Below are 25,441 nucleotides of genomic sequence, written 5' to 3'. Positions count from 1 at the left end.
TCAATCCTCTGGACTGTCTAAAATTGTCTGCACAATGTCTGCTTAAACTCCAAAATCTGTAACCATGGGTATCTCTATAAAGCCTAAGTGACTGGCTGACCATCCGACCGGTTAGCTATGATGCTCACTGACCACCAGGGGGCAGACGCTCAATACAGGAGCTGCTGAGCTGTGGTGATTTGGCAGCTGTGGTTCTTGGGTGACGTACCCGGAACCAGAGAGGAGGGAGCCCAATTCTGGGGTGTGTCACCTGAGAACCGCCCTCTGGCAATCCAGGACCCCTCAGGGGATGTTGGAGAGCCGGTTTTGGCCCCATCCCTGCAGGCCAGGCCAAGCAACCCCACCGGTGCACGAATCCATGCACCAGGCCTCTAGTATTTCTAAAAAGATTACCTGGTATAGTCCTTTCAATGAATCTCTGAGACTGGCTCTTTTTTATTTTTATTTTTTGCATGTAGTGTATAGTAGTAAAGCCTTCAAGAAAACATAAGAGAGCCCTAGCCGGTTTGGCTCAGTGAATAGAATGTTGGCCTGTGGACTGAGGGCTTGCAGGTTTGATTCTGGTCAAGGGCACATGCCCAGGTTGCAGGCTCGATCCCCAGTAAGGGGCATGCAGAAAGCAGCCGATCAATGATTCTCTCTCATCATTAATGTTTTCTCTCTCTCTCTCTCTCCCTCTCTGAAATCAATAAAAATATATTTAAAAAAACATAAAAAGAAAGAAGAAATTACAAGTTGATGATAAAAATGAAAATAGTCAATTTATTAGAACAACCAAAAATATTAGACTGAGGAAAGATCACCAATAGTCAGCCCATAAAGTTAAGTTCCCATTTACTGATGCTGCAAACAGCATAAGAATAGACACAAAGATGAATGGAAAGTGTAGACTTCAGAAATAAACCAGAAAATGATCAATATTTTTTTGTATAGGTGACAAGATAATTCAATGGTGAAAGCATTATCTTTTAAATAAATAGTGCTAGACCAATAGAATTACGTATTTTTAGAGTATGAGGTGGAGGTGTATCTTTATTTTCTTCCAGAAACATGACTAATTATATCAGTATGCATTGTTGTCAAACTCCTTATTCCACACTTGAGTAAATTGTCACGTTTGTCATTTATTAAATTCCTAATACAATCTTTTGGATGTTCTACTCTCTACATTGATCTTTTTGTCTTTTCTTATGTTTACCTCAAAACTGTTTTGATTAACGTTCTGTGATTTTATGTTAATATTTTTTCAATATTCACTTCTTATAACATAGAAATATAATTTTAAATTCCAAATGAAGATAAACATGCTTATTTTATTAAATTATTATTAGGGTGAATCAATTATGTAAGATTAAAGCATTTCTAAGTGTTTCTGTTTTCTATATTAAATTATAATACAAATACAGTTATATGAATCTTTTAAAAGATTCTTTAAAACTACTCTTTAAAGCCAGCAGAGGGGGTACAAGGCACTGTTTTACTAGTGAGGAATTAAAAATCATTTTAAAATGTACTTTACCCATTTATGGAATAAAGTTAAGAATTCAAAAAATTTATTCCTTCAAATATATTTATTGATCAATAGGTATATAATAAAAATCGCCTAGATATTTCTAGGTCCTCCATAAGTCACATAATTTAAAGAACCTAAATTTCTTTTTTAATGAGGAAATTTTTTGGCATAAATTTATGTATAGGATGCAGATAACAAAATTGAAAGAATGCGTAGAGTATAGTAAATGTAATTCTGATTTATTTTTGAAAATCAAATTTGGGAAAAATTCAGAAAAAATAACTGTAGAATACTTAATAAATGTTTTTTATTTTGTCACATCTTTTTGATTACATGAATACAGTTTTCTAATGCTAGTATGCACATATAAACAGATGAAAATTTTGAATGAATAAGACTTTTAAATGTTTTTTTGAAGTACCTATTTTTTTAAGTGTAAGAAATTATAGAAAACTAAAAGGTGGCTGGCAATTTAGTAGAAACTTATAAATGGGCTAATTTATATTGGACACTTTAAAAAAAGCTGTGTTATTCCAGTGAAAGTTTTTCTCTGCAGCCTGCTGCTGTTTGATATTTACAAATATCAGAATGATGGAGACTGCTATGAGGAAGAAAATGCTTCACTGAACCTCTCAGAGGCAGTAATTAAATCAAACAAAGGTTACAAAAGCCCTGTGGGCCACTTGTTATGTGATAGCAGAGGGTAGACCTGATTTTGTTGTATCAAATATTTTTTTAAGCCAGGAAGCTTGTGTTAAATTTAATGCTCTATCAAGGTAATTCAGTTACTCTGAGTTTGATATATCCATTTCATTTTTGTTCCACATTTTGTTCTGTTTGTTGTCAGTATTATCTACTGGATACACACACACAGACACACACGCACACACACACATAACACACATTTTTATATGTATTTTACACAAGACAATAAATTCTAAATAAAATTAAATATTATAAAGTACAATGTAGAAGAATAATTCTAAGTTTTATTTTAAAACTAGTATTTCTCAAATATAAGCACTTTGTAGTACAGCCAGAATTAAATTTTGGAATAAATATCCAGAGTAATATATTTTAACCATCATTGCTGAATTTTCCATGCTTTCATTGTCAAAATATTTTGCCTAAGATAAGCTTTTGAGCTTTGAATTTTGCAAGAAATGTAAATTTAATTATTTTTGAGTTTCTAGTCATCTTTCATGAAAAGTTGTAAGTATTCTTATAAAATATACTCAATTGAAAATAGATTTATAAATCAGCAAAAAAATATTCTTGGTTATCCTTCTTTTCCTGGAGATAAGAAATAATTGAGCATTACCTGAAAGTGAATTTTATAGAAAAAGATAGGTATTTCACTACATGAACTTAAAAATATTCATTCATGTTAAATTAAACACAATCAAATGTAAAAGGCAATCTCCAAAAGGGGGAAAACATTTGTATTATATAGTAAAGGTTTCAGATTGCAGAATATACATTCTCAATTTAATATATTTTTAAAAGCATACATTTCAAAGTATAGACATTTCTTAAGAGAAAAAAAACAAATGATTATAGTAAAGGTTTCAGATTGCAGAATATACATTCTCAATTTAATATATTTTTAAAAGCATACATTTCAAAGTATAGACATTTCTTAAGAGAAAAAAATACAAATGATTACTAGATACATGAAAAAATACATTGGCACCAGAAAATGAAAATTTGAACAATGAAGGTTTTTTTCTTTGTTTTGTTTTTGCCTTTCAACTTGGCAATTAAAAACAATAATATACAGTGTAAAAATTTAGGGAATTCATTACTGATATTATTTCCAGTGGTGGCTAATAAGATGCAAACTTTCAGGTAGATATTTATCAGTAGGTTTAAAAATGTCCATCCATTTTGACTTGGTAATTCTATCTCAAGAAATTTATCCTAAAGACGTATTCAGAAATTGGCACTTTACATTGACTTTTCCCTTTTGCTTGGAAGGCCTTTTTTGGGTTAAATACATAGGTCACTCCCTTATTATATCCATCTTCAATCAAGTGTCAACTACTCAATAAGGCCTTTCCTAACAGACTTATTTAAATTGCAAATCCCACCATTTCAACCTAAAATCCCTTATATTGCCCCCTTTTTTTTTTACTCCTTAGCACATGACACCTTTCAAAATACTCCATTACTTATGTGTTCATCATGTATATTGTTCATTGAAAGCTCAATAAGGACTGAAATCTTTGTCTTGTTTCTTGATCTCTTGTTCCTTCAGTTAAATGGAAGAATATCTGGCACATAGTAGGTGTGTCATTTTTGTTGAATGAATAAGTGAATGTCAAGGATGTTTATTCTAGCATTATTTATGAAAACAAAATTTAAAAATGGGAAAATTCTTTTGTCTTGGGATTGTTAAATAAATCAGAGTCTTTTTACATGCGTATTAATTACCCAGGGTTGTTAAAACAAATTACCCCCAAGTGAGTAGTTTAAAACAGTAGAAATTATTTATTTTCTCATAGTTCTGGAGGCCAGGAGTCTGAAACCAAGGTGTTGGCAAAATTGGTTCCTTCTGAAGACACCGAGGCAGAATCCATTCCATGTTCCTAACTGTGGTGACCCCTGGCAGTCCTTGTTTCGTCACTATTCCTCCATCAAACCAAGGTGTTGGCAAAATTGGTTCCTTCTGAAGACGCCGAGGCAGAATCCATTCCATGCTTCCTAACTGTGGTGACCCCTGGCAGTCCTTGGTGCGTCATGATTCCTCCATTTTCACATTACCTCTCTGTGTCTCCTTTCCATCTATTCTCGCATAAACATACTTGTCATTGGACTTAGGGCCCATCTTGATCCAGGATAATCTCATCTCAAATCCCTCGTTTAGTCTGCAAAGAACCTTTTCCCCAAATAGGGTCTCATTCACAGGCTCAAAAACATATTTTTGGGGAGAGGGGTTACCATTCAATACACTATAATAGGTTACATTGTAACAGTGCTATTAAGAATTTTAGTTTGGTTATTGTTTAAAGTCTTGAGAAATTTTCATGATGTAATGTCCAATTAAGAAAGGATAATGCAACACACAGAGTAAATAACTTAATTTTACTTAAATTTGTGAATTCAAAGTGTTCAAAGGGAAGGGAAATATACCAAATTTTTAAAAAATGTTAATGCTGGGATTCTGGTTGGTAGGAATACAGGTGCTTTTTCTTTTCATAATTTCCAGAGTTTTAAAAAATTTCTACGAAGAAAATATATTTTAATTTTTATATTTACAATCATCATATTATGAGAAAAATGAATACAGATTAAATAGAAACCGTCTTTATAAATGACTTATTGGAAAGTAAGAAAAATTTAAGTTTCAGAATGACACAGTGATTAATCATCTCTTTTAGATCTACACCATTAGGTTTACCCTCATGAAATTGTTGGGTCAGTATGCTCAAGAGAATGTGAAATCATTTGTCCCTAGAGATTTTCTAGAAAAGATAAGAGAATCATTGCATTGGAAAGTTTAGAAATCCCCCTTTCTGAGAACAACAGAGTGGAACTAATGTACCCTTAAGCTCCCTTGTAGTCTTAGGAGTCCGTCAGTTTTTGCATATTGAACATTTTGATTTATCGAAGGCAAATTAAATAGAAAGTTCTCATCATCTCTTCTTGACACTGTTTTGCTAGCTTTTAAAATTTGACACTCTTATGCTCACTTTGGGGGATCCTGCCATTTTTTCTTATCATCAAGTAATTAATTAAACAGGTATTCAACGAGTGCTCCTCATGTGCCAAGCACTGTAACCAGAGTTAGATTTGGGAGAATATCAGCCCTGAGTTTAGGAGCAGATGTTTTTCACAGGGGTCTTGTGCTTGGGCTTTCTGAAGAACCAATATCCCTTGGGTGCGGTATATCAGCTTCATTGCACATACCTGGCCACTTCCTCAGAGCAAGGCTCTACACCAGGGGCCAGAGTGTGGCAGGTTTGGATGGGAGCCTGGGAGGGAATTGTTGTGAAATTAACTGTCATTGAGATTCTGGGGTCTTGTCCTCGTTTACTCACATCTTGATTGACTGGTGTTGGTTAGGGTTTGGGACCTCAGGAATTTCCCAGGTGAAACCTGAAACTGGCCCCCATACAGAGTGCTAGGAGAGAAAGAGGCAGGCAACTCCGTATTGGTAGGTGGCAGGTTTAATAAGCAAGGAACTCACGTAGCAGCCTTTTCTTGGGTGGGCACAAGATGAGGTGATCTCCACACCCACCTGCCAGAAATTAAAAAGTTTACATAGAAGTTAACTGGGTTCAGAAACAAATACCATCCAGATGGTCTCAACAACACACTGTTCTCTACAGGCTATATTCTTGAATGTGGCTTTTACGGTGGAAACTGTGTGCAGAAGGTACATTTTAATGACAGAGGAGGGGCAAGGAGCATTGAATGCCTGGGTCCAGCTGGAGAGTCGACTGGTGGTTGCATCCTTTCGATGATCTCCTCCAGCACTCGAGGGCCTATGTGGAAAAAACAATGTAGAAGCTTATTCCCCAAGGTAATTAATTGGGCCATAGCCATTAGAAAATTCTGGGAGGAAAGTAAAGATAGAGAGTTAAAATGAATGATTAGTGAATTATTCCCCTTTTAATATTTTAATTCTCATGGTTAAATCCTATTTTATTCAGTTTATAATGTTTTGACCAGTGGTATTTAAGAGATTTTCCTAAGGCATAAAGTACAATAAAGTCAAAATAACTTTTAAAAAGATACTTTTGAATTTATTAATAAACATGAATTCATTGAAGCAAGGAAGAACTTGATTTGCAAAACTTACCTATATCATCGAAGGCATAGATGAAAGCAATTTTGTAAAGTTGCTTAATTGTTCTGTCCTGCTGTGGACATTAGCCAGTATTAGGCCTTTTAGCACCAACATGAACTCTTCCATTTGAATCTAATTCAAAAGAAGATACCTCTAGGAATTTAACAATCCTTTTCGTTACCTTGAAAATCTACCTATGTAGCTCTAGGGGGAATCTATTGGGTTTCCTCTCAATAAGTCCTTTTCTCCAAAAGCCTTTAACACATCAATGATCCAGAGAAGCTACTTGTATCAAATGACATTTAAGCTGGGAAAAAAGAGCCACTTCCTCTTCCCATCCCTGTGGGTGACCACTGGGGCCCCGGAAGCCACACCTCAGCCTCCCAGTGTCAGTCAGTCATGCCTGGGGAAAACAAGGACGTTTTTGCGCTCATTCTGTGTTTTTTTTCTTCTGTGTGTTTTTCACTCACCTCAGATAACGTTTGTAAATGATAACAGGGAAAGCTACATTTTAAGTTAGATAGACTGAGTTGTTGGCATGCAGTCTCTGATAGCTTCTGGAAGCGAGACAGGCATTTACCAGAGGAAGCAAGACTGAGACTAAGCCTCTTACTTCCAGGCTCATGCGTTTTCTAAGGGTTAGGGTGCTTTACTCGGTTAATTTTAGAAGAAGCATGATTGCTTCTACCCAGGGATTAAAAACAGTGAACTGTATTTGTTTTTATAATATTTATCACATGTCTGACTCATCAAAGAATTTCAATAACATTCTCTTCAGTGGACCTAGGTTCAATTCCCAGCAGTGTCAACTAGACCTGGGCCAGCCATTTAAGGTCCCTGAGGTTCATTTTCTCTATTTTGTAAAATGGATAGAAAAACGTTGCTAGTGCTCCCTTTTGAGGAAAAGAAAAACAACAGGCTAAAGTTAATAAATATATTTTTAAGCTGTGGCCTTGTGTGAAAAAACAGTTGTTACTGTGTATACATGCTAAATGTGTTTATAGGTAACTGTATATTTTAATGTTGAGGTTATGAGGAGAGGTTAAAAGAGGTTGTTGGAATACCCAATTTGAGTCCCAATAGGGATATTGGTGCTTTATATGTCTGTCATTTTACCAGAGTTAAATTTCTTCATAGCACTTATATCCTATATTTTTGTTTGTTTTAAAATATTTTTCTAACAAACTAATAGCATTTACTAAAATTACCCAGCTGAACCCCAGGCACTTAAAACAACATCTGGCACCCAGTAGACACTCAGATATTTTAAAAAATAAATTAATGCCACTACATGGCAGAGAACCAGTCATCACTGGGTCTCTGTCTGTCACTATCTGTGCTGGTCAGTATTTTTGACCCTACTTGAGATTAGAGATATGAATGATAAGAAAATCACAATTTTTATATCCTATTCAAATAGATAAGAAAATTATTTTAAAATACTGTGTATGGGCAAGTGTTTTGCGACTGAAAATTAGAGGATTATGCAGGAAGATATAATTATTAAATCAAAAATTTATGGTAGGCAATATGTTTTACCTCAGATCATTATGCTTAACCTTTGTGTAATTAATATCATATTCTTATTTGTTACACTTTCTAGGAAATAGATTTTTAGTATTCTTTTGATATTAAAAAGCATTATTGGCTCACTTACTGAAAGAAACAGTTTTAAATGGGATATTATAAATATATAACAAAATCTTATCATTACTCAGTATATCCAAATATTGTTTCATGTTTATTTAAGCATACACTGAAGTAGTTGGCATATTTTTGGCAAGTCTTGGCAAATTACTTTATCTTTTCAGAAATGTTTAAACCAAACTGACAGTTTGGTCTATCTGACAGCCTCTATTCACAATTGTCTAATTTTTTCACAACATGAACCAAATTATTTTCTTGCACATAAAGTTAATAATAAAAAAATGGTTTTCTACCATAATGATTACTTTGCAACTTGAGAATGTGGGGAAGCATTGTAGTTGTGCTCAAGGACATGAATAATTGATATGAAATGTTCCTGGGAAAATCATTTTAAGGATTTTAGAAACTTTTTGTTTTATATTCTACTTTCTCTGGTAGACATAATTTACATTTATTTCTGAATTTGAACATTTTTGTTTGTTTGATTTGAACACTTTTAAATGCTTTCTATCTTCTATTTCTTTCAATACCATTATATATTCTAATATTTTGTTCTCTGATTGATGTAAATTCTGTTTTAATATTTTAAATATTACATAGGGTTGCTTGATCATTTTGGTACTTTCTCAGTTTTTTTAAAAAACCTGTGTTATAGTGTGTTTGTTTGTTTGTAATAACAGAGAACACTTTAAGTACTATATTGCATTAGACTCTATATGTATTTTACTTGATAGAGAAATAGTAAAGAAATATTTAGTATCATTGCCTTAATTAAAATTCTGTTGATTGCAAACAACATAAACCAACTGGAATGAATTTACAAAAACTAGGAAATGTAATCATAGACATTGAGTTATCTAATGAAACACAAGGGCAACTAGGGCTCCCAAATGACTGGAGTCAAGATTAAGAAAACCATCAGGACACCTAGTTATAATCTGTCACTTTTCTCTGTTTTGTTTTGAGTATCTGTGTCACTTTTTCTTTCTTTGTAGACTGGCTTCTTCTGCTTCTCTATGACTATGATGGAAAAACGGTTACTCAAGTACCAAGTTTATATCAACATTGCTTCATCTACCTTAACCGGCTGTCTATGACCTTCAATTGCAAGTTCTTGATAAAGCGTTCTTTATAAATTTGGCTTTGAAAAAAATTGTGGTAATTATTAATGCTGTTCACCAACTATTTCTTTCCACCTTGGAAGCATGTGATAGGCTTGCACTTCCTAGCTCCATTGTAGTTGGGGGAGACCATGTGACTTATTCTGGTCAATGATGTGTGAGCAGTTGTGACGTGTGTCATTTAAATAGCAGTAAGAGGCTCTCTAGAGTGTGCTGTTCATCTGCTTTGATGATGAGCAATGTTACATTTAATGGCTACTCGTCAGCTTGAGTTCCTAAAGAAGATATGCCTCGGCATCCCTCAATGGAACAAGAAATAAACCTTTATTGTTTTAAATTACTGAGATGTTATGGTTGTTTGTTATCTCAGCACATAGCCAAGCTTGTCTTAACTAATACATGAATATACCTGGAATTGTATTCTGTTTGCAATATTTTCATGTGAATTTGATCTGTCATTTAAAACTCCTCTCCAGGCCACTGCTTTATTCCTGTTTGCCCTACACTCGCACCATTTTCCTGTCCTTGGCTCAGTACCCATTTTCTTCTATCATTCTGTGTTGCTGTTTTAAAAATTATCAGAAAACACATAGGGCATTAAAGTGTGTTGGAATAATCATTGGCCTAGGAGTTAGAAGATATGCATGCATTTTTTTACTTATTATTCAGCTATGAACTATAGCATTTTATAATTTTGAAACTCAGTATATATACAGGTGTGGGCTACAAGGGATCAATGGGGGAAAAGGAGGGGCATTTGTAATACTTTCAACAATAAAGATTTTTTAAAAAGTAAATGAACATATTATACTCTCTTATGCCTCAATTATAGTGTATAAGGAGTAAAGCACTATAGTATACTAGTACATATTTAAGTTATTGCTATCTATCCATCCATCGGTCATCTATATATATAAAAGCCAAGTGACCGGAACACTGGACGACTGGAATGACCAGAATGATTGGTTGCTTTGATGTGCACTGCGGCCTCAATTACCCCCCCACCCCATCAGGAGCAGGGCCAGCTGGCCAACTGCCCACAGCCCCTCTCCCCAGCCAGCCCTGCCCCCGATCAGCCCACCCCCACCCTGATTGGGGGCGGCGCCAGCAGGCCAACCTCCTGTGGCCCTCCCCCCTGGCTGGCCCGCCGATCAGCCCACCCCCACCCTGATTGGGGGTGGCGCCAGCAGGCCAACCTCCCGTGGCCCTCCCCCCTGGCTGGCCTGGCCCCAATTGGCCCCAATCAGGGGTGGGCTGGCCAGACCCCACCCGTGCACGAATTCGTGCATCAGGCCTCTAGTTTTTATATAAATTTCTTAGGTGTGTTTTCCTAAGGCATAGCTGGGCATAGTTTTACTTGCTAAGTTTAACTAATGAATATACAAGTGTATAAATTCTTAAACAATAATAACAACATGTGACAAATTAATAGTGATCTCTTTTCAATATTTTAATTGCTTTTAAAGTTTTGTTTTTTGTCTGGATTTCTTATATTATGTTTCAACATAGTGATTAAAGGAAATAATAATTCTAGTCCCAACTTCAGGGCACTATGGATAATATCCAGGTAGTGATTTAACTATGTTGCCCATTGGATGCCAATACTAGCACTAAGTTATACCCATGTAGCTCTGTTTCTGGTTAGACAGGAGGATTTATTAGTCATGTGTACTGGTGGGAGATTTGGGAGACAGACACAATCTTTCTGTCCCCTTCAAATATTGTTCTGTGAGAAACAAGGTCGTGGAGATGGGAGGTGCTTCTTAGGCTCCATTCTCGAGCTTCTGGTGTTGAGAGGCACAGATGTAGCCATAGTAATGGTGGCTTCTTATTTTCAGCATCCTGACACCCTCTGCAGTCATAGGATATGCTCTTGAAATCTGTTTTCCAGTAGAGGACTCTGAGGTGGTAATTCCCTAGTAACTCACTTCTGTCCTGGTCTTTATTTCTGGAGGCCCAGTTCAGAGCTTGCTCCTGTACCTTCTCAATGATTCTGTAAGAACCTAACCTGTATTTAATTTATTCTTACATAAAATATCTAGAGCAGTGGTTATTAAACTTTAGTGTGCCTCAGAATGACCTGGTAAACTTGTCATAGATAACATGGCTCCACTCCCAGAATTTCTGATTTATTAGATATGGAGGTAGGATCCAAGAATATTGACATATAATAAAATAATAAATTCCCAGATTGCTGATCCAGAGACCACACTCTGAGAACCATTGATCTAGAGCAGTGGTTGGCAAACTGTGGCTTGGCAAACCACGACTCACGAGCCACATGCGGCTCTTTGGCCCCTTGAGTGTGGCTCTTCCACAAAATACTGGCTCTTCCACAAAATACCGACTTCTGCGCATGGGCCACGAAGTTTCAATCTCACTGTATGTGCGCGCCCGCACGTGGTATTTTTTTTTTTTACTGATTTTTTACAGAGATGGATAGAGAGTTAGAAACATCGATGAGAGAGAAACATCGATCAGCTGCCTCTTGCACACCTCCTACCGGGGATGTGCCCGCAACCAAGGTACATGCTCTTGACTGGTATCGAACCTGGGACCTTTCAGTCCGCAGGCCGACACTCCATCCATTGAGCCAAACCGGTCAGGGCGCCGCACGTGGTATTTTGTGGAAGAGCCACACTCAAGGGGCCAAAGAGCCGAATGTGGCTCTCGAGCCGCGGTTTGCCAACCACGGATCTAAAGTGCTTTGTTTCCCACTCAGCAACTGTAATGAAGCAGGCCTTGTCCCAAAATACATGAGATAATCCAGGACAGTCACAATTGTTTCTCAAAATTTCATATTTGGATTCATAATGAAGTAATGATTCCCACATGGAGAATATTAATTGGATTTACAATAAAATGTTTAATAAGAGGTGTTAGTACAGATTTAATAATTAGTAAAATATGTGAGAATGGCTTACGTTGAGTATGTATATTTTATTCTTTGGAATAAAGCCTGTTTGGGTGATGTCATCTATATATATAAAACGCTAAATGGCCAGCTGACCAGTAGTTATGATGCACAATGACCACCAGGGGACAGACGCTTCGACCAGTAGCTATGACGCACACTGATCACCAGGGGGCAGACACTCAACGCAGGAGCTGCCGAGCAACAGCAACTTTGCAGAGTGCCCTCTCACACTCTGGGATCCCTCGGGGATGTCTGACGGCCGGTTTCAGCCAGATCCCCGCAGGCCAGGCTGAGGGACCCCACCTGCCCGAAGGACCCTGCTCCCTCCACAGATGCCCTTCGAGCCCCGGCCCCACCCTAGGTGCGGCCAGCCGGGGAGGAACCACGGGAGGTTGGCTCCAGGGCATGTTGGCCCATCTTGCCCAGTCCCACCCTGCCGGCCACCTTCTAATTAATTTCCTTTCAATGTGCACAAATCCGTGCATCAGGCCTCTAGTATAGTATAACATTATCATACAGCAACATGTATCTCATAGACCTTCCCGCCCTCATACCCCATCTGAATATCAGCTCAGGATAGAGAGGTAAAACTTTTATCACTATAGAGCTTTTCTGTACATTCTGTTTTGAAAATAGAGGCTTAAACTAAACTACCATTTAAATTTAATTATTATATTTTCATACTGCTTATAAGAGAATCTTATTTTAATTTTAGCTTAGTCATCTATTTTACTTTGTTTAGCTCAATATTTTTTACATAAAAGATTTTGAGGCCCAAGATATAAGCACATGGAAAAAAAGTTGAAGCTAGCATCTAAATCTTTTAATACTTGTCTTTTTTTTTTCCATTACTAATATCAACTTTCTCTCTCTGGAGTGTGGGCCTCATGTTATGTGTGCATTCAAATCAGCAGTGGAAAATTTTGCCATACTTGAAACAAAAGTTAAAAAATACATTACTGTGAAATACATTGCCAAACCCATGCTGATGTTTAATACTTAAATAACAACCAGAGATCACTAGTTGCTACCAATTTTTAAGTTTTTTTTAAAATTTTTTGTTTAAAGTATAATTTTATTCTATTTTAAGTTCTTTAATTCTTAGAAATAAATAATATATTTGGATGTCATCCAATATCTCCCTATGAATTAAACTCCCTTATGCTATAATCATGTTATTTAATCAAAAATTAGCTTCCTGCCAGAGTGGCTTGTTAAGGATTTGCTAATTTCAACTTTCTTCTCTGAAACTTAATGAACACAGCGGGCAATAGCTCCCTTCCCCAGTTCTCAGATACCAAAATATATTTTGGATTTTTATTATTTTCTCCAGATTTATTACTTTTCAGAATCACCTTTTAAAACAATAACTAAAGCAATTAAAAAAGAGAAACAACTCACCATTAATTGAGTATTCTTGAGGCTATGCTATTTTTAATCAATTTAGGATAATTTCAACCTCTTCTAATTTGATTTCATATCCAATTAAAATATATAACAATTGGGATTTTTCTAATTCAGTCTAGCCTCCTGGGCAACTCATTTCTTCTCTGTTGTCAGCTCTGGTCCATGGAAAGCATCCTTCCAAGGCTACTTCCTGATTTACCAGAAACCTAGTAAAATTCTCTCCTGGAGTTGTGATATAATTTAAAATTTAGGTTGCAAATTGGACACCTAATCTTATAATTTAGTGCAGTTTGAAGAGATGAAACAAGTCTCTACAAAATCATTTTTTATTTAGTATTGATTAGGTGATTGATAACTGTCAAAACTGGGAACAGAGGGTTTACTGTAACAGTCTCTCTACATTTGCATATGATGAAATTTTCTGAAATAAACGTTTTTAAAAACGTTTAAAAAAGAGAGGCAGTGGAAGCTCTGCTGGCACATTACAGGTCCAGGAAAAACGCTAATGGGTTGCTTTTGAATGAGAAGGAAACCTTTTATTTTTAATGGTGGCATTATGGAAAATTCCAAGAAAAGAACTGAGGGTCAGATTGCCCTTGCCTCATGGTACCTGGTCAGATTTAGCATATATCTGTTTATTTACGAAGGATGAACCCAATATAACTCCTAAAAAGACAGAACGTTTTTATAAGAAGCTTTTGAATAAGCATGTAATTAAATCCATTTCTCAGGTGATCCCTCTCCAAACTTTAAAAAGGAGTATAAAACCCATCAGGCCAAGTTCTGCCTGGTGGGCAGCTTTGATTTCTTCCTTACTGACTGATACAAGTATCAGGTGGCTCTTACCCTCGCACCACGGGAGACATTTCTGTAAGAGAAAGGAAGTTCCAGCTCCTGTAAACCTTCAAGCCAAAAATCTCTCCAGAGATATCAACAAATCGATACATAGAACTGTCTTAAACTTCTCTAAACGTGGTTCTTGCATCACTTCAGCACTATATGCATCGGTCACACTGGAATGCAGGCTCAGCACATCATTGAGAACATGTTGCTGTCTGGAGAAGGCTTTCACAGAATTTGCCCAAGCAAACTCTTGTACATGAAAACCCAGAAATCGGTTACCCTTCCCATCTTTTCTTCATTTGTCAGCAGTCAGGATGAAGTCAAAAGAATGTGCACTCCTGGTGAGAAGAAAAAAGAAGCAAAGAAAATACAGACACAAAAAGAACATAATGAAAAATAAAAGGAGAAGAAAAGAGACAGAAGAATTATGAAACAGGCTAGCTAGAAAGTCTGCATCAAGCCTAACTACAGAGAAGGCTGCTCCTAAAATTAGTGTTTCTCCAGAGAAGGATCCTGGACCCCAGAAGAGAGACCCCCGCAAGCCTGAAAAGAAAGAGACCCACGGAATAAAAGCCCCAAATAAAGTGCAAGACAAATCCGGAGACGAAATTCCATTACTGGTCCCAGTAGAAAAAAACTCCCAGCAAAGAAAATGTGGGGGTACAAAACATGCCACAGAAAGAAGTCTCCAAAAGAGAGTCCTGTCCCAACACATCTCATGGGAAGAAGAGAAAGACCTTCGGAGCAGAGGCCAAGAACTAGGGAAGAAGAGAAAGACCTTCGGAGCAGAGGCCAAGATCTAAGGGAAGAAGGGTAGAGGCCCAGGGGAGAAGGGTAGAAGCCCAGGGAAGAAGGGTAGAGGCCAGTGATGGCGAACCTTTTGAGCTCGGCGTGTCAGCATTTTGAAAAACCCTAACTTAACTCTGGTGCCGTGTCACATATAGAAATTTTTTGATATTTGCCACCAGTAGAGGCCCAGGGAAGAAGGGTAGAGGTCCAGGGAAGAAGAGTAGAGGCCCAGGGAAGAAGGGTAGAGGTCCAGGGAAGAAGAGTAGAGGCCCAGGGAAGAAGGGTAGAGGTCCAGGGAAGAAGGGTAGAGGTCCAGGGAAGAAGCCAAGAATCAAAGAAGAGGTAGAAAAGGAGAGAAACTCTCTGCTGGGGAAAAAAGACCCAAGAAAGATGCCCAAAAAGCCAGAGGCCAAGTTTTTCACTACGGCTAAAAATCTGCTAAAAAAGCTCCCTACACCCTCAAACAATGGCCTCAGTCGATTTAAATTCAGTGACTCAAGCCTGGAGAGTTTTTGAAAAATACTTGGGTCTTGACCCCTGTCACAACCTTCTCTAAGAGTGAGGCCTAGACTTAAATATGTTTAAAACTTCCACAAGTAATTCTGATATATGTTCATGGGTTTAGGAACCAGCAGTTTGAATGCATTTTTTAAAATTGTTTTTCCATGTATTTGCTAATATAATAGAAATATTACACTGCAATAATAGTGCTTTTATTGAAGTGTAATATTTGCTTGTGAGGAAAAAAAAGTGACTGAGTTTTGTAGGACAAATGAGAGTAAACACGCCAAAATCTGAAAAAAGAAAAAAAAAAAAGAAAAGAAAAGGATGCTGTAATTCACAATGAAGTAGTTGTAGTTATTTTTTTGGGGGGGGGTGTTAAAGATCATGAACCACTACTACTCCAGAAAAGTTATCACAAATATAACTCAAATATCACAATATTAGAGTGTTCATGGACCATGCTCATGGAACTCCTGGGTGGGGGGCCGGGGAGGGGGGGCCAAGGGCAGGCTAGGAAAGGTCAATGGGGGAAAAAGAGAAGCATATGTAATACTTTCAACAATAATGATTTAAAATAATAAAATAAATTTTTAAAAAAGCTTTTCCATTCTAGTCCTCCAAGACAGGTTACAGAACTATGACTATTAGAAACATCTTGTGTTAACAGATAAAATGCACCACTAAAAATTATGACAGGAATGTTAGCTCAGTATTTTAAAAATTTAAAATAAAATTATAAAATAAAACCTCCACTAGTTAAATGCATGATGACTTTAAACTTGTAATTGTTGAAGAAGGTAATCAAAAGGATATGACCACCCGTTGACTTATGAGCTGGCCTCTGGCAATTGGAGGCTCTTTATTGCCCACTATTACCACAGTGGGGATCATATTCAGGAATAGTCTTGAGAGAGCAATGTGTAGTTGCGACCATATGGATGATATATTCAACTGAACCCAGTTAAGGCCTCGATATAAACTTTTAAGGTCCTGGCAGGTGGGTGTGGCGTTCTACTCGTTTTGTGGTTTCCCAAGACAAGCCTGGTATAAAGTTCCCTTGGTTATTAAACCTGACACCTACCATATGGAGTTTCTCGGTCTCTCCTTACCTTCTCTGTAGGGAGGACAGTTTCCACTGGGAAGCTCCTGAGGGTGCAAATCAACAGTAATAAATAATAGAAAAAATAGTAAATTAAAACATGGAAGAGTCTTTATCCTTTGTATTAAGATGGTACTAGGGCAGGGGTGGGCAAACTTTTTGACTCGAGGGCCACAATGGGTTCTTAAACTGGACCGGAGGGCCGGAACAAAAGCATGGATGGAGTGTTTGTGTGAACTAATATAAATTCAAAGTAAACATCATTACATAAAAGGGTACGGTCTTTTTTTTTTTTTTAGTTTTTTTCATTTCAAAGGGGCCGGATCCGGCCCGCTGGCCGTAGTTTGCCCACGGCTGTACTAGGGTAAAGCAAGCAAGACACCTAGGGAGCAAACTGTAAAGAGGTACTCACTTTCTGGGTCATGGAGTGCAGAGTCAATACCTGAGAACAAGTATGTCCTTAAGTTTTGCCATCTAGGTGCCTCACTTGCCTTGCCTTAGTCCCACTCCTATTTTCCATCAATCAAAGAAATTCAAATTACAGCTAGATTGCCAGTCTCCCAGTTGGTTCCCTATTATCTGCTCCTCCTGATATTCATGCTTTTGTGTATGGCATCCTATATAATAAAAGCCTACTGTGCTAAGTGTTCGGTTGTCTGGTCATCCGTTCAACCAATCAAAGCGTAATATGCTAATGATATGCTAAGGCCTCTCAACCTCTTGCTATGACATGCACTGACCACCAGGGGGAAGATGCTCCAACCAGTAGGTGAGCTTGCTGCTGGGTCCAGCCCATCAGGCCTGAGTGAGATGGGCCAGACACACCCTGGAGCCCTCCCCTGGACCCTCCCCGGCTGGCCAACCTCCTGTGTCCCTCCCTGGCCCTGATTGTGCACTGGTGAGGTCCCTCTGCCTGGCCTGCACCCTTTTGCAATCTGGGACCCCTTGGGGGATGTCAGAGAGCCAGTTTCAGTCCAATCCCACAGGCCAGGCAGGGGGACCCCACTGGTGCACGAATTCGTGCACCGAGCCTCTAGTTCATAAATGTAAGGCATTCTGTGTGATCATAGAATATGTCTGAAGTGATGGTATGTGACATTTTGTTTACTGAATTTCTCTCTCTTCTGGGAGAAGCTCTCACTCATTCTTTTGACATTTTGTAAGATGCAAAAGTCCAAGGGATAAGGGACTGAGACCTCCTGCCAACAGCCATGAAAATGAGCCCTTTGGGCACAGATTTTTCAGCCCTAGTCAAGCCTTCAGGTGACTGTGCCTTGCCAACACTTTAAGTAAAACCTATCAGGAAAACTTGAGCCAGAACAATTCAATCCAGCTACTCCTGAATTCCTGACTTACAGATTTGAAATAATAAATGCTTATTGTTTTAAGCCATTTGTTATGCAGCAATAACTAACACAGCAGCAGACTTGAGGAATTTTATCATTTGTACCTTAAGAAAAGGAATTCTGTGTTAGTAATATAGTCTTCTCATGGTGGTTAAAATCACAGACTCTGGAGCCAAACTGTCACAATTTGAATTCTGGATCAGACATTTGTTAGTTGTGTGATCTTGGAAAAATTACTGACCCTATTTGTGTTTTAGTTGTTCATCTATAAAAGAAGGAAAATAATAGCACCTATATACTACAGGGTTGATGGAAGAATGAAGCTGAATATATGTAAAGTATATAAAAAATAAATATCCTAAAACATTATTATTCTTAACTACTTTTGTCTGTGCTTATTTTTCATATATATACATGTATTATTGTTAACAATGAGTGCCGTGCGGCTTTCCTTGTGTGCGAATGAACATGTCTCATTCATGTCTGACACAATAATTCTTGGGAGTAGATGTGTATGGCTTCTGAAATGATATTTTGTTCCTTTAGAGCAGGATAAATGACATTTTAGGTGGGGAAACTAATTTTCTGGATTATGTAGCCAGAAAAAGTGTCCTCTTATTTTTTAACATTTTATTTTATGGTTATTTTCTTCTTGTCATATCAGAGGTGCTCCAACTTTCAGCAGCTTGGGTTAAATTTTTGCAGGCCTCCTATAATAAAAATTCAAAAAGGTTTTATTGTCCAAATGTTGCATGCCTACAACATGTTGGCACTACCCTATAAATGAATCTTTTATTCTTTTGCATTGGATGTGTGTCTCTGTGTGTTTGTGTGTTTGACCTACATGCATTCTTCCCTGTTTAAAGCAATGTTCTTACTGCTCTGCAGACATCATCTAGCCTGAGCTAGAGGTTACCATGGTGATATGGCCATACAGGATAACTTCAAGACTACATCTTGCTGAGTTGTTTTCAGGGAGAAATGAGGACTGTTGTCTTTTGCTGATAGACTCTACTTAAACTTGACCTTTCCTGCCATTTCTTCCAAGAATAATTAAAGAACCCTTTGGAAGCAGATTGGTGGTGGATATCCAGGCTGGCTGTTTTCCAAAGTGTAAAGTTGGTAGCATTTATCTTTGCAGTTTCCTTTTCTGCAATCTTTTCCCCAATAACATCATCCTTCTTTTTCTCTAGGCACTTGACCTTATGTTACCTTAAACCTTCCCAACAAAGAATAAACTCATCTGATAAACTTATCCACACTGATTATTTTAAAAAATGATGTCACTATATTTGAGTGGCATTATTTATACTCACCTCACAAGTTACAACTGTGGAGAGAGTTACTCTATAGGGAAAAAAATAATTTTTTAAAAAACACACACATGTGGTAGAAATCTCTGCAGTTAGAAATATACAATGAACTCTTTATTTTAAACTTAAAACTATAAAAACATTTAATTAGCTTTCAAATAAGTCTCATAACGTGTCAATTTCTACCCAAAACAACATAGGTTTTTTTATTTGTTTTTTTTCCTTCTGTCTCAGAGTGAAAATTCTCCTGAAAATGACTTTAATTTAGTTATGTTTTTAATGAACACCAGTTACGTTTTGTTTTTATTTTTTCTTAAATTGTATGAAATAGTTTTTTAGAATGTGTCAAAATATTGTTAGCAGATTATATATTTAGTTGGGCAACAAAATCTTCAAAAAATGTAATTACACTTCAACATTGAAGAAAACAAAACCATTGGTATTCAATTGGTATTTAAAACCATGGTTTGTATACCATTAAATAGAAATATTTGTGAGAATATTGAGAAGTTGATGAAAGAGGGCCTTGAAGCACTTCAATGCTTAGAGGTTCAAAAAAGGAGAAAGGATCATAAAAACGATAGTGTGGTGAGAGGACAGAGGAAAGAATGAGATAGATAAAAGGACTGAAGAGTTAAGTAAATGTGGAAAAAGGACAGAAAAATAGTTAAGACAAGACGAGAAAGGGATACATTCGATTTGGTTTCATGGAAGTTATTGGTGACTTTGACTTAAACAATAGTAATGGAGTGTGGAGAAAGCTTGACTAGGGTAAGTTTACCTATGAAAACAATGAAAAGATCACATAGTATGTAGGAGGTGATGACAACAGTAATAGCATGAAAATACCCATCATTTAACGCAGTGGTTCTCAACCTTCCTAATGCTGGGGTGTGCAGGAGGCGGCTGATCGATGTTTCTCTCTCATCGATGTTTCTAGCTCTCTATCCCTCTCCCTTCCTCTCTGTAAGAAATCAATAAAATATATTTTAAAAAAAAAGCATAGTGATTAATCACAAAAGCAATATGTAATTATAAATGTGTTTTCCGATGGTCTTAGGCGACCCCTGTGAAAGGGTCATTCGACCGCCAAAGGGGTCTCGACCCACATGTTGAGAACGACTGATTTAACGGGTGCTAGCTTTATGTATGGCATTTTGCTAAGCACTTTTTTTTTTATATGTTTTTATTGATTTTTTACAGAGAGGAAGGAAGAGGGATAGAGAGTTAGAAACATCGATGAGAGAGAAACATCGATCAGCTGCCTCCTGCACGCCCCCCACTGGGGATGTGCCCGTAACCAAGGTACATGCCCTTGACCGGGAATCGAACCCGGGACCCTTCAGTCCGCAGGCCGTCGCTCTATCCACTGAGCCACACTGGTCAGGCTTCTAAGCACTTTTTATGTATTATTTTATTAAATGCTTGCAACAACACTTTGAAAGCTACATTATTACCTTAATTTAGAGATAAAAAATTTGAGACCTAGAGAATTAAGTGACTTGCTAAGGTCACAATGCTTTATCACAAGCAAAATATTTGTAACATTGGTGTTAACCTAAAGAATTAAAGGAGGAAAATAGTTATTGTGCATAATATTTCCATATATTTTTGCTTTTTAATTAAGGCAGTAGTTCACATATGTTAAGTTTGGTTTTTAGTTTATTAGCATAACTGGATCACAAGAAAGTGATAATCACATTAGTACTACAAAAAATTGATGGCTACAAAATGTGATATTTTTGATTTTTCAGTCTTAAAATCCAAACCTGGAGGACTCTAAAATGTATTTGTGTCAAAAGTTTCAGATATAATAAATGCATTTCAGACTGAGAAATTGTAAAAATTCATTTGTTATTTAAATTGTACCCCTAAATGTGACAGTAAAATACCTAGAATGATCCATATTTCATGATTTAATATCCTTAAAATCAACCTGTATAATTTTAGGTGATCAGATTCTATTTTTAGATACATTTGTAATTTAAAAATGTATCTAAAAATAGAAGTGTGCTATGATAAGTTAATAATTTGTATTGTGCAAATTAATAGGAAATAATTAGCTACTTACTTGGCATTACACTAAAATAATTTCAGAAAGGTTAAGCATTTAAATGTGAAAACTTAAACACATTAGGAAATCTATTATCTTTTAAAAAATAATTGCATGGGAGTGGCCTTTCTAGCATGACAGAAAATAAATAAAGAAAGCACTGAATGTTTTGACTACACAAAATAAAAGAAAGAATAGCACCACACAGAAGTTAAAACATGGGGAATATGTATATAGCATATACGAAAGAGAAATGTATGATATCCATATGAATAGTTTATACAAACAAATAGAAGACAAATGAGGATAGAGTGCACTAGAGCTGTGTGGGGAGAGTCTGGAGTTAGTGGCTCTGGGGAGAGAGCTGAAGGATCAGCTGCCAGAATCTTGTGCTGAGACATTCCACCATACTGCAGAAGCCATCTTTCTCAGAGCATTCCTCTCCATGTGGCATCAGCCTGGGGGAAAGCAATAGCCCTACCCATTGGAATCCCTCTCACCCCACCCTGTGGAGCTTAAGTCCTGCTGAGGAGTATAGCTAAGGCTTTTTAAGTGACTGAGCCTAATTGACAGCCTGCAAGCAGAGGTGGATCTCTAGGTGCTTTGAGATTTTTGTAATACATTAAAAAGATCATACACCATGATCAAGTGGGATTTATTCCGGGATGCAAGATTGGTACAATATCAGCAAAACAATAAATGTGGCACACTACATAAACAAAATGAAGGATAAAAACCACATGATCATATCAATAGGTGCAGAAAAAGCATTTGATAAAATCCAGCACCCATCTACATATATAAAAGGCTAAGTGACCATCCGACCGTCCGACCATCTGACCAGCTGGTACATATGACACACATTGACCACCAGGGGGCAGAAACTCAACACAGGAGCTGCCAAGCTGCAGTGACTTGGAGACAAGGCAGGGATGTCAGCTTTCACCACATTTATTCAACAAAATACTGGAAGTCCTAGTTACAGCAATCAGACAAGAAGAAAAAATAAAAGGCATCCAAATTGGAAAGGAAGAAGTAAAACTGTTATTATTAGCAGATGACATGATACTGTATGTAGAGAACCTAAAGATTCCACCAAAAAAACTACTAGAACTGATTAATGAAGTCAGTAAAGTAGCAGTATACAAAATAAATATCCAGAAATCATTTGCATTTTTATACACCAATAATAAAGTATCTGAAAGGGAAACTAAAGCAAAACAAAACAATCTCATTCATAATTGCTTCAAAAAGAATAAAATAACTAGAAATATATTTAATCAAGGATGTAAAGATCTGTACTAAGGAAATTATAAGACACTGAAAAAAAATTGAAGAAGATACAAATAAGTGGAAGCATATACTGTGTTCATGGAAAGGAAGTATTAACATCATTAAAATGTCCACACTACCCAAAGCAATCTACAGATTCAATGCAATTCCTATCAAGACACTAATAGTGTGTTTCACAGAACTAGAACAAATGTTCCACAAATTTATATGGCACCAAAAAAGACCATAAATAGAAACAGTGATCTTGAGAAAGAACAAAAAGTTGGAGGAATCATGCTACCTGATATTGTTATAGGCACCTCTTACTGATACCAGAGAGGTGTTACCAGAAAGAACAGCCTTCTGAGCCAGTGGGGGAAGGCTGTCTCCAACCTAGATCCTTGTCTTCCCATATAAATGAAGTTATATGAGAGACCCTGACTGTATTGTGAAAAGCCAATTTATTAAAGCAATTAAAGCATGCATCTCTGTTGAAAAAAGCAAAAGCAAAGCAAGGCAAACCTATATACCTGGCTTATCAAGCACAGACGGGCTCTCAGCTAACCTGAGGAACAAGTTGAGTGGGGGTCTGAGGTGTGATATACCCTCCTGCCTATAGGCTTCAAAATTCCTCTGCTGATTATTTCGGTACAGATTAATTCTCAAGGCTTCTCTCCCCTCCCCCTTTTTAAAAAATTTAAATTCTTTATTGTTGAAAAAATTACATGAGTCTCCTTTTTCCCCCATTGACCTCTCCCGGCTGCATCAAGGCCCCTTTTTTACTTTGTTGTGGTCTTCCCAGAATTCATGAAAACTTTATCTTGCGAAGCCTTGAGACTGCTGGATTCTCTGCTTAGGGAGTAAAATGCTCCCCCTCCTTTTTTTTTGCTTTCTCTTTCCCCTTTCCTTTCTACATTCTCTCAGTAGGGAGGTTTATTATTATTATTATTATTGTTATTATTATTATTATTACTATTATTGATTTCAGAGAGGAAAGGAGAGGGAGAGATAGAAACATCAATGATAAGAGATCATTGATCAACTGCCTCCTGCACACCTCACACTGGGGATGGAGCCCACAACCTGGGCATGTGCTCTGACTGGGAATTGAACTGTGACCTCCTGGCTCATAGGTGGATGCTCAACCACCGAGTCATGCCAGATGGGCAGTAGGGAGGTTTTTTAACTATTTGCTCTGGTGTTCTTGGCTGGGAAAGATAATGGTTTGTTAGTTACAAGCTGGCTGCAAATTGTCCACACTATTTGGCTTTGTTTTAACGTTCTGTCTCAGTTTCCTTATTCCTCCTGCCCTAGAATCCTGTAACATTCTGCGCCTGCAAGATAAACATCCATGCAGTTTGGAGCTTGGTCCTGCTTGGGCCTGCTTGACTCTGCAGTTATGTCTGTACTTTCTTCTCCTTCCACCCCTTACCCTGTCTGCCTAACTCTGTTTCTAACTCCTCTCAATATCAAAATATACTACTAGGCCATAGTAATTTAAACAGCGTGGTACTGGCATAAAAACAGACAGATAAATCAATGGAAGAGAATAGAAAGCCCAGAAAAAAAACTCATACCTTTATAGTCAACTAGAGGCCTGCACCGGTGGGGTCCCTGCAACTAGAGGCGAATCCAATGCACTGGTGGGGTCCCTCGGCCTGACCTGTGGGGATCGGGCCAAAACTGGCTCTCCAACATCCCCCAAGGGGTCCCAGATTGTGAGAGGGCAGTTCTCGGGTGATGCATCCCAAAATCGGGCTCCCTCCTCTCTGGTTCCGGGTGCGTCACCTGAGAACTGCAGCTGCCAAGTCACCGCAGCTCGGCAGCTCCTGCGTTGAGTGTCTGCCACCTGGTGGTCAGTGTGCATCATAGCTACTGGTCAGAGCATCTGCCCCCTGGTGGTCATTGCGTATCATAGCTACTGGTCGGACGGTCAAACAGTCGGACAGTCGCTTAGGCTTTGTATGTATATATATATATCCCATGTTCAAAGGCTGTTAAATTGCATTGTTTAGCCATATCTTCAGAAAAAAATCACTTCTACTGTCGTGGTAAACAACCTGCTTCCCTATTTATAATGGTCTGGCCCTCCAGCAACTTCAGCACGAAATTATAGCTAATTTGCCTACAAAAGTCAGGTGGTCATAATAATCTGGCCACTCAGTGTATATATTAATATTTGGGAAAGGAGGCAAAAACATACAATGAGCTGAAGATAGTCTATTCAATAAATAGTGTTGGGAAAATTGGACAGATACATGCAAAAAAAAAAATGGAACTAGACTACCTTCTTATACCACACACAAGAATAAACTAAAAATGGAGTAAAGACTTAAATAAATGTTAGACTCAAACTCATAAAAATCCTAGAGGAAAACATAGGAAGTAAAATCTTGGACATTTCTTTTTTTTTTTCATGCTTCTTTGCATGTTACTTTATTTTTCTGTATTAATATAAACATTTTTTATTGTTTAAAGTATTACATATATCTCCTTTTGCCCCGATTGACCCCCATTCCTCAGGACAAGCCCCCACCGCCCCAGTATCCTTGTCCAATGGTTATGCTAATATAGATGAATACAAGTCCTTTGGTTGGTCTCTTACCCCACACCCCCCGCCTTCTCTCTGAGGTTGGACAGTCTGTTCAGTGTTTCTTTGTCTCTGGATCTATTTTTGTTCATCAGTTTATATAGTTCACTATATCCCACATATAAGTGAGATCATGTGATATTTATATTTCTCCAACTGGCTTATTTTGCTTAGCATAATGCTCTCCAGGTCCATCCATGCTGTTGCAAATGGTAAAAGTTCCTTCTTTTTTATA

The 25,441-nt window shown here is 37.4% G+C and overlaps 1 protein-coding gene and 1 pseudogene across 1 annotated transcript in view; both read left to right on the top strand.

Annotated features, from left to right (window-relative positions):
• CCDC59 (coiled-coil domain containing 59) overlaps positions 1–9,105 on the top strand; it is a 42,481-nt gene extending 33,376 nt beyond the window's left edge. Inside the window, exon 4 of the mRNA XM_014531685.1 lies at positions 8,948–9,105. Coding sequence (XP_014387171.1) covers positions 8,948–9,049 — 102 coding nt within the window. The 3' untranslated portion in view covers positions 9,050–9,105. The remainder of the gene's footprint in view (positions 1–8,947) is intronic.
• Positions 9,106–11,988: 2,883 nt separating this feature from the next.
• Positions 11,989–15,043, top strand: LOC102239372 (annotated as a pseudogene).
• Positions 15,044–25,441: the final 10,398 nt, after the last annotated feature.

This window comes from Myotis brandtii, unplaced genomic scaffold (assembly GCF_000412655.1).
Source record: "Myotis brandtii unplaced genomic scaffold, ASM41265v1 scaffold82, whole genome shotgun sequence".
Classification (NCBI taxonomy): Eukaryota; Metazoa; Chordata; class Mammalia; order Chiroptera; family Vespertilionidae; genus Myotis; species Myotis brandtii.
Note: the sequence above shows the minus strand (reverse complement) of the source record. Positions and strands in the feature narration are given on the sequence as shown.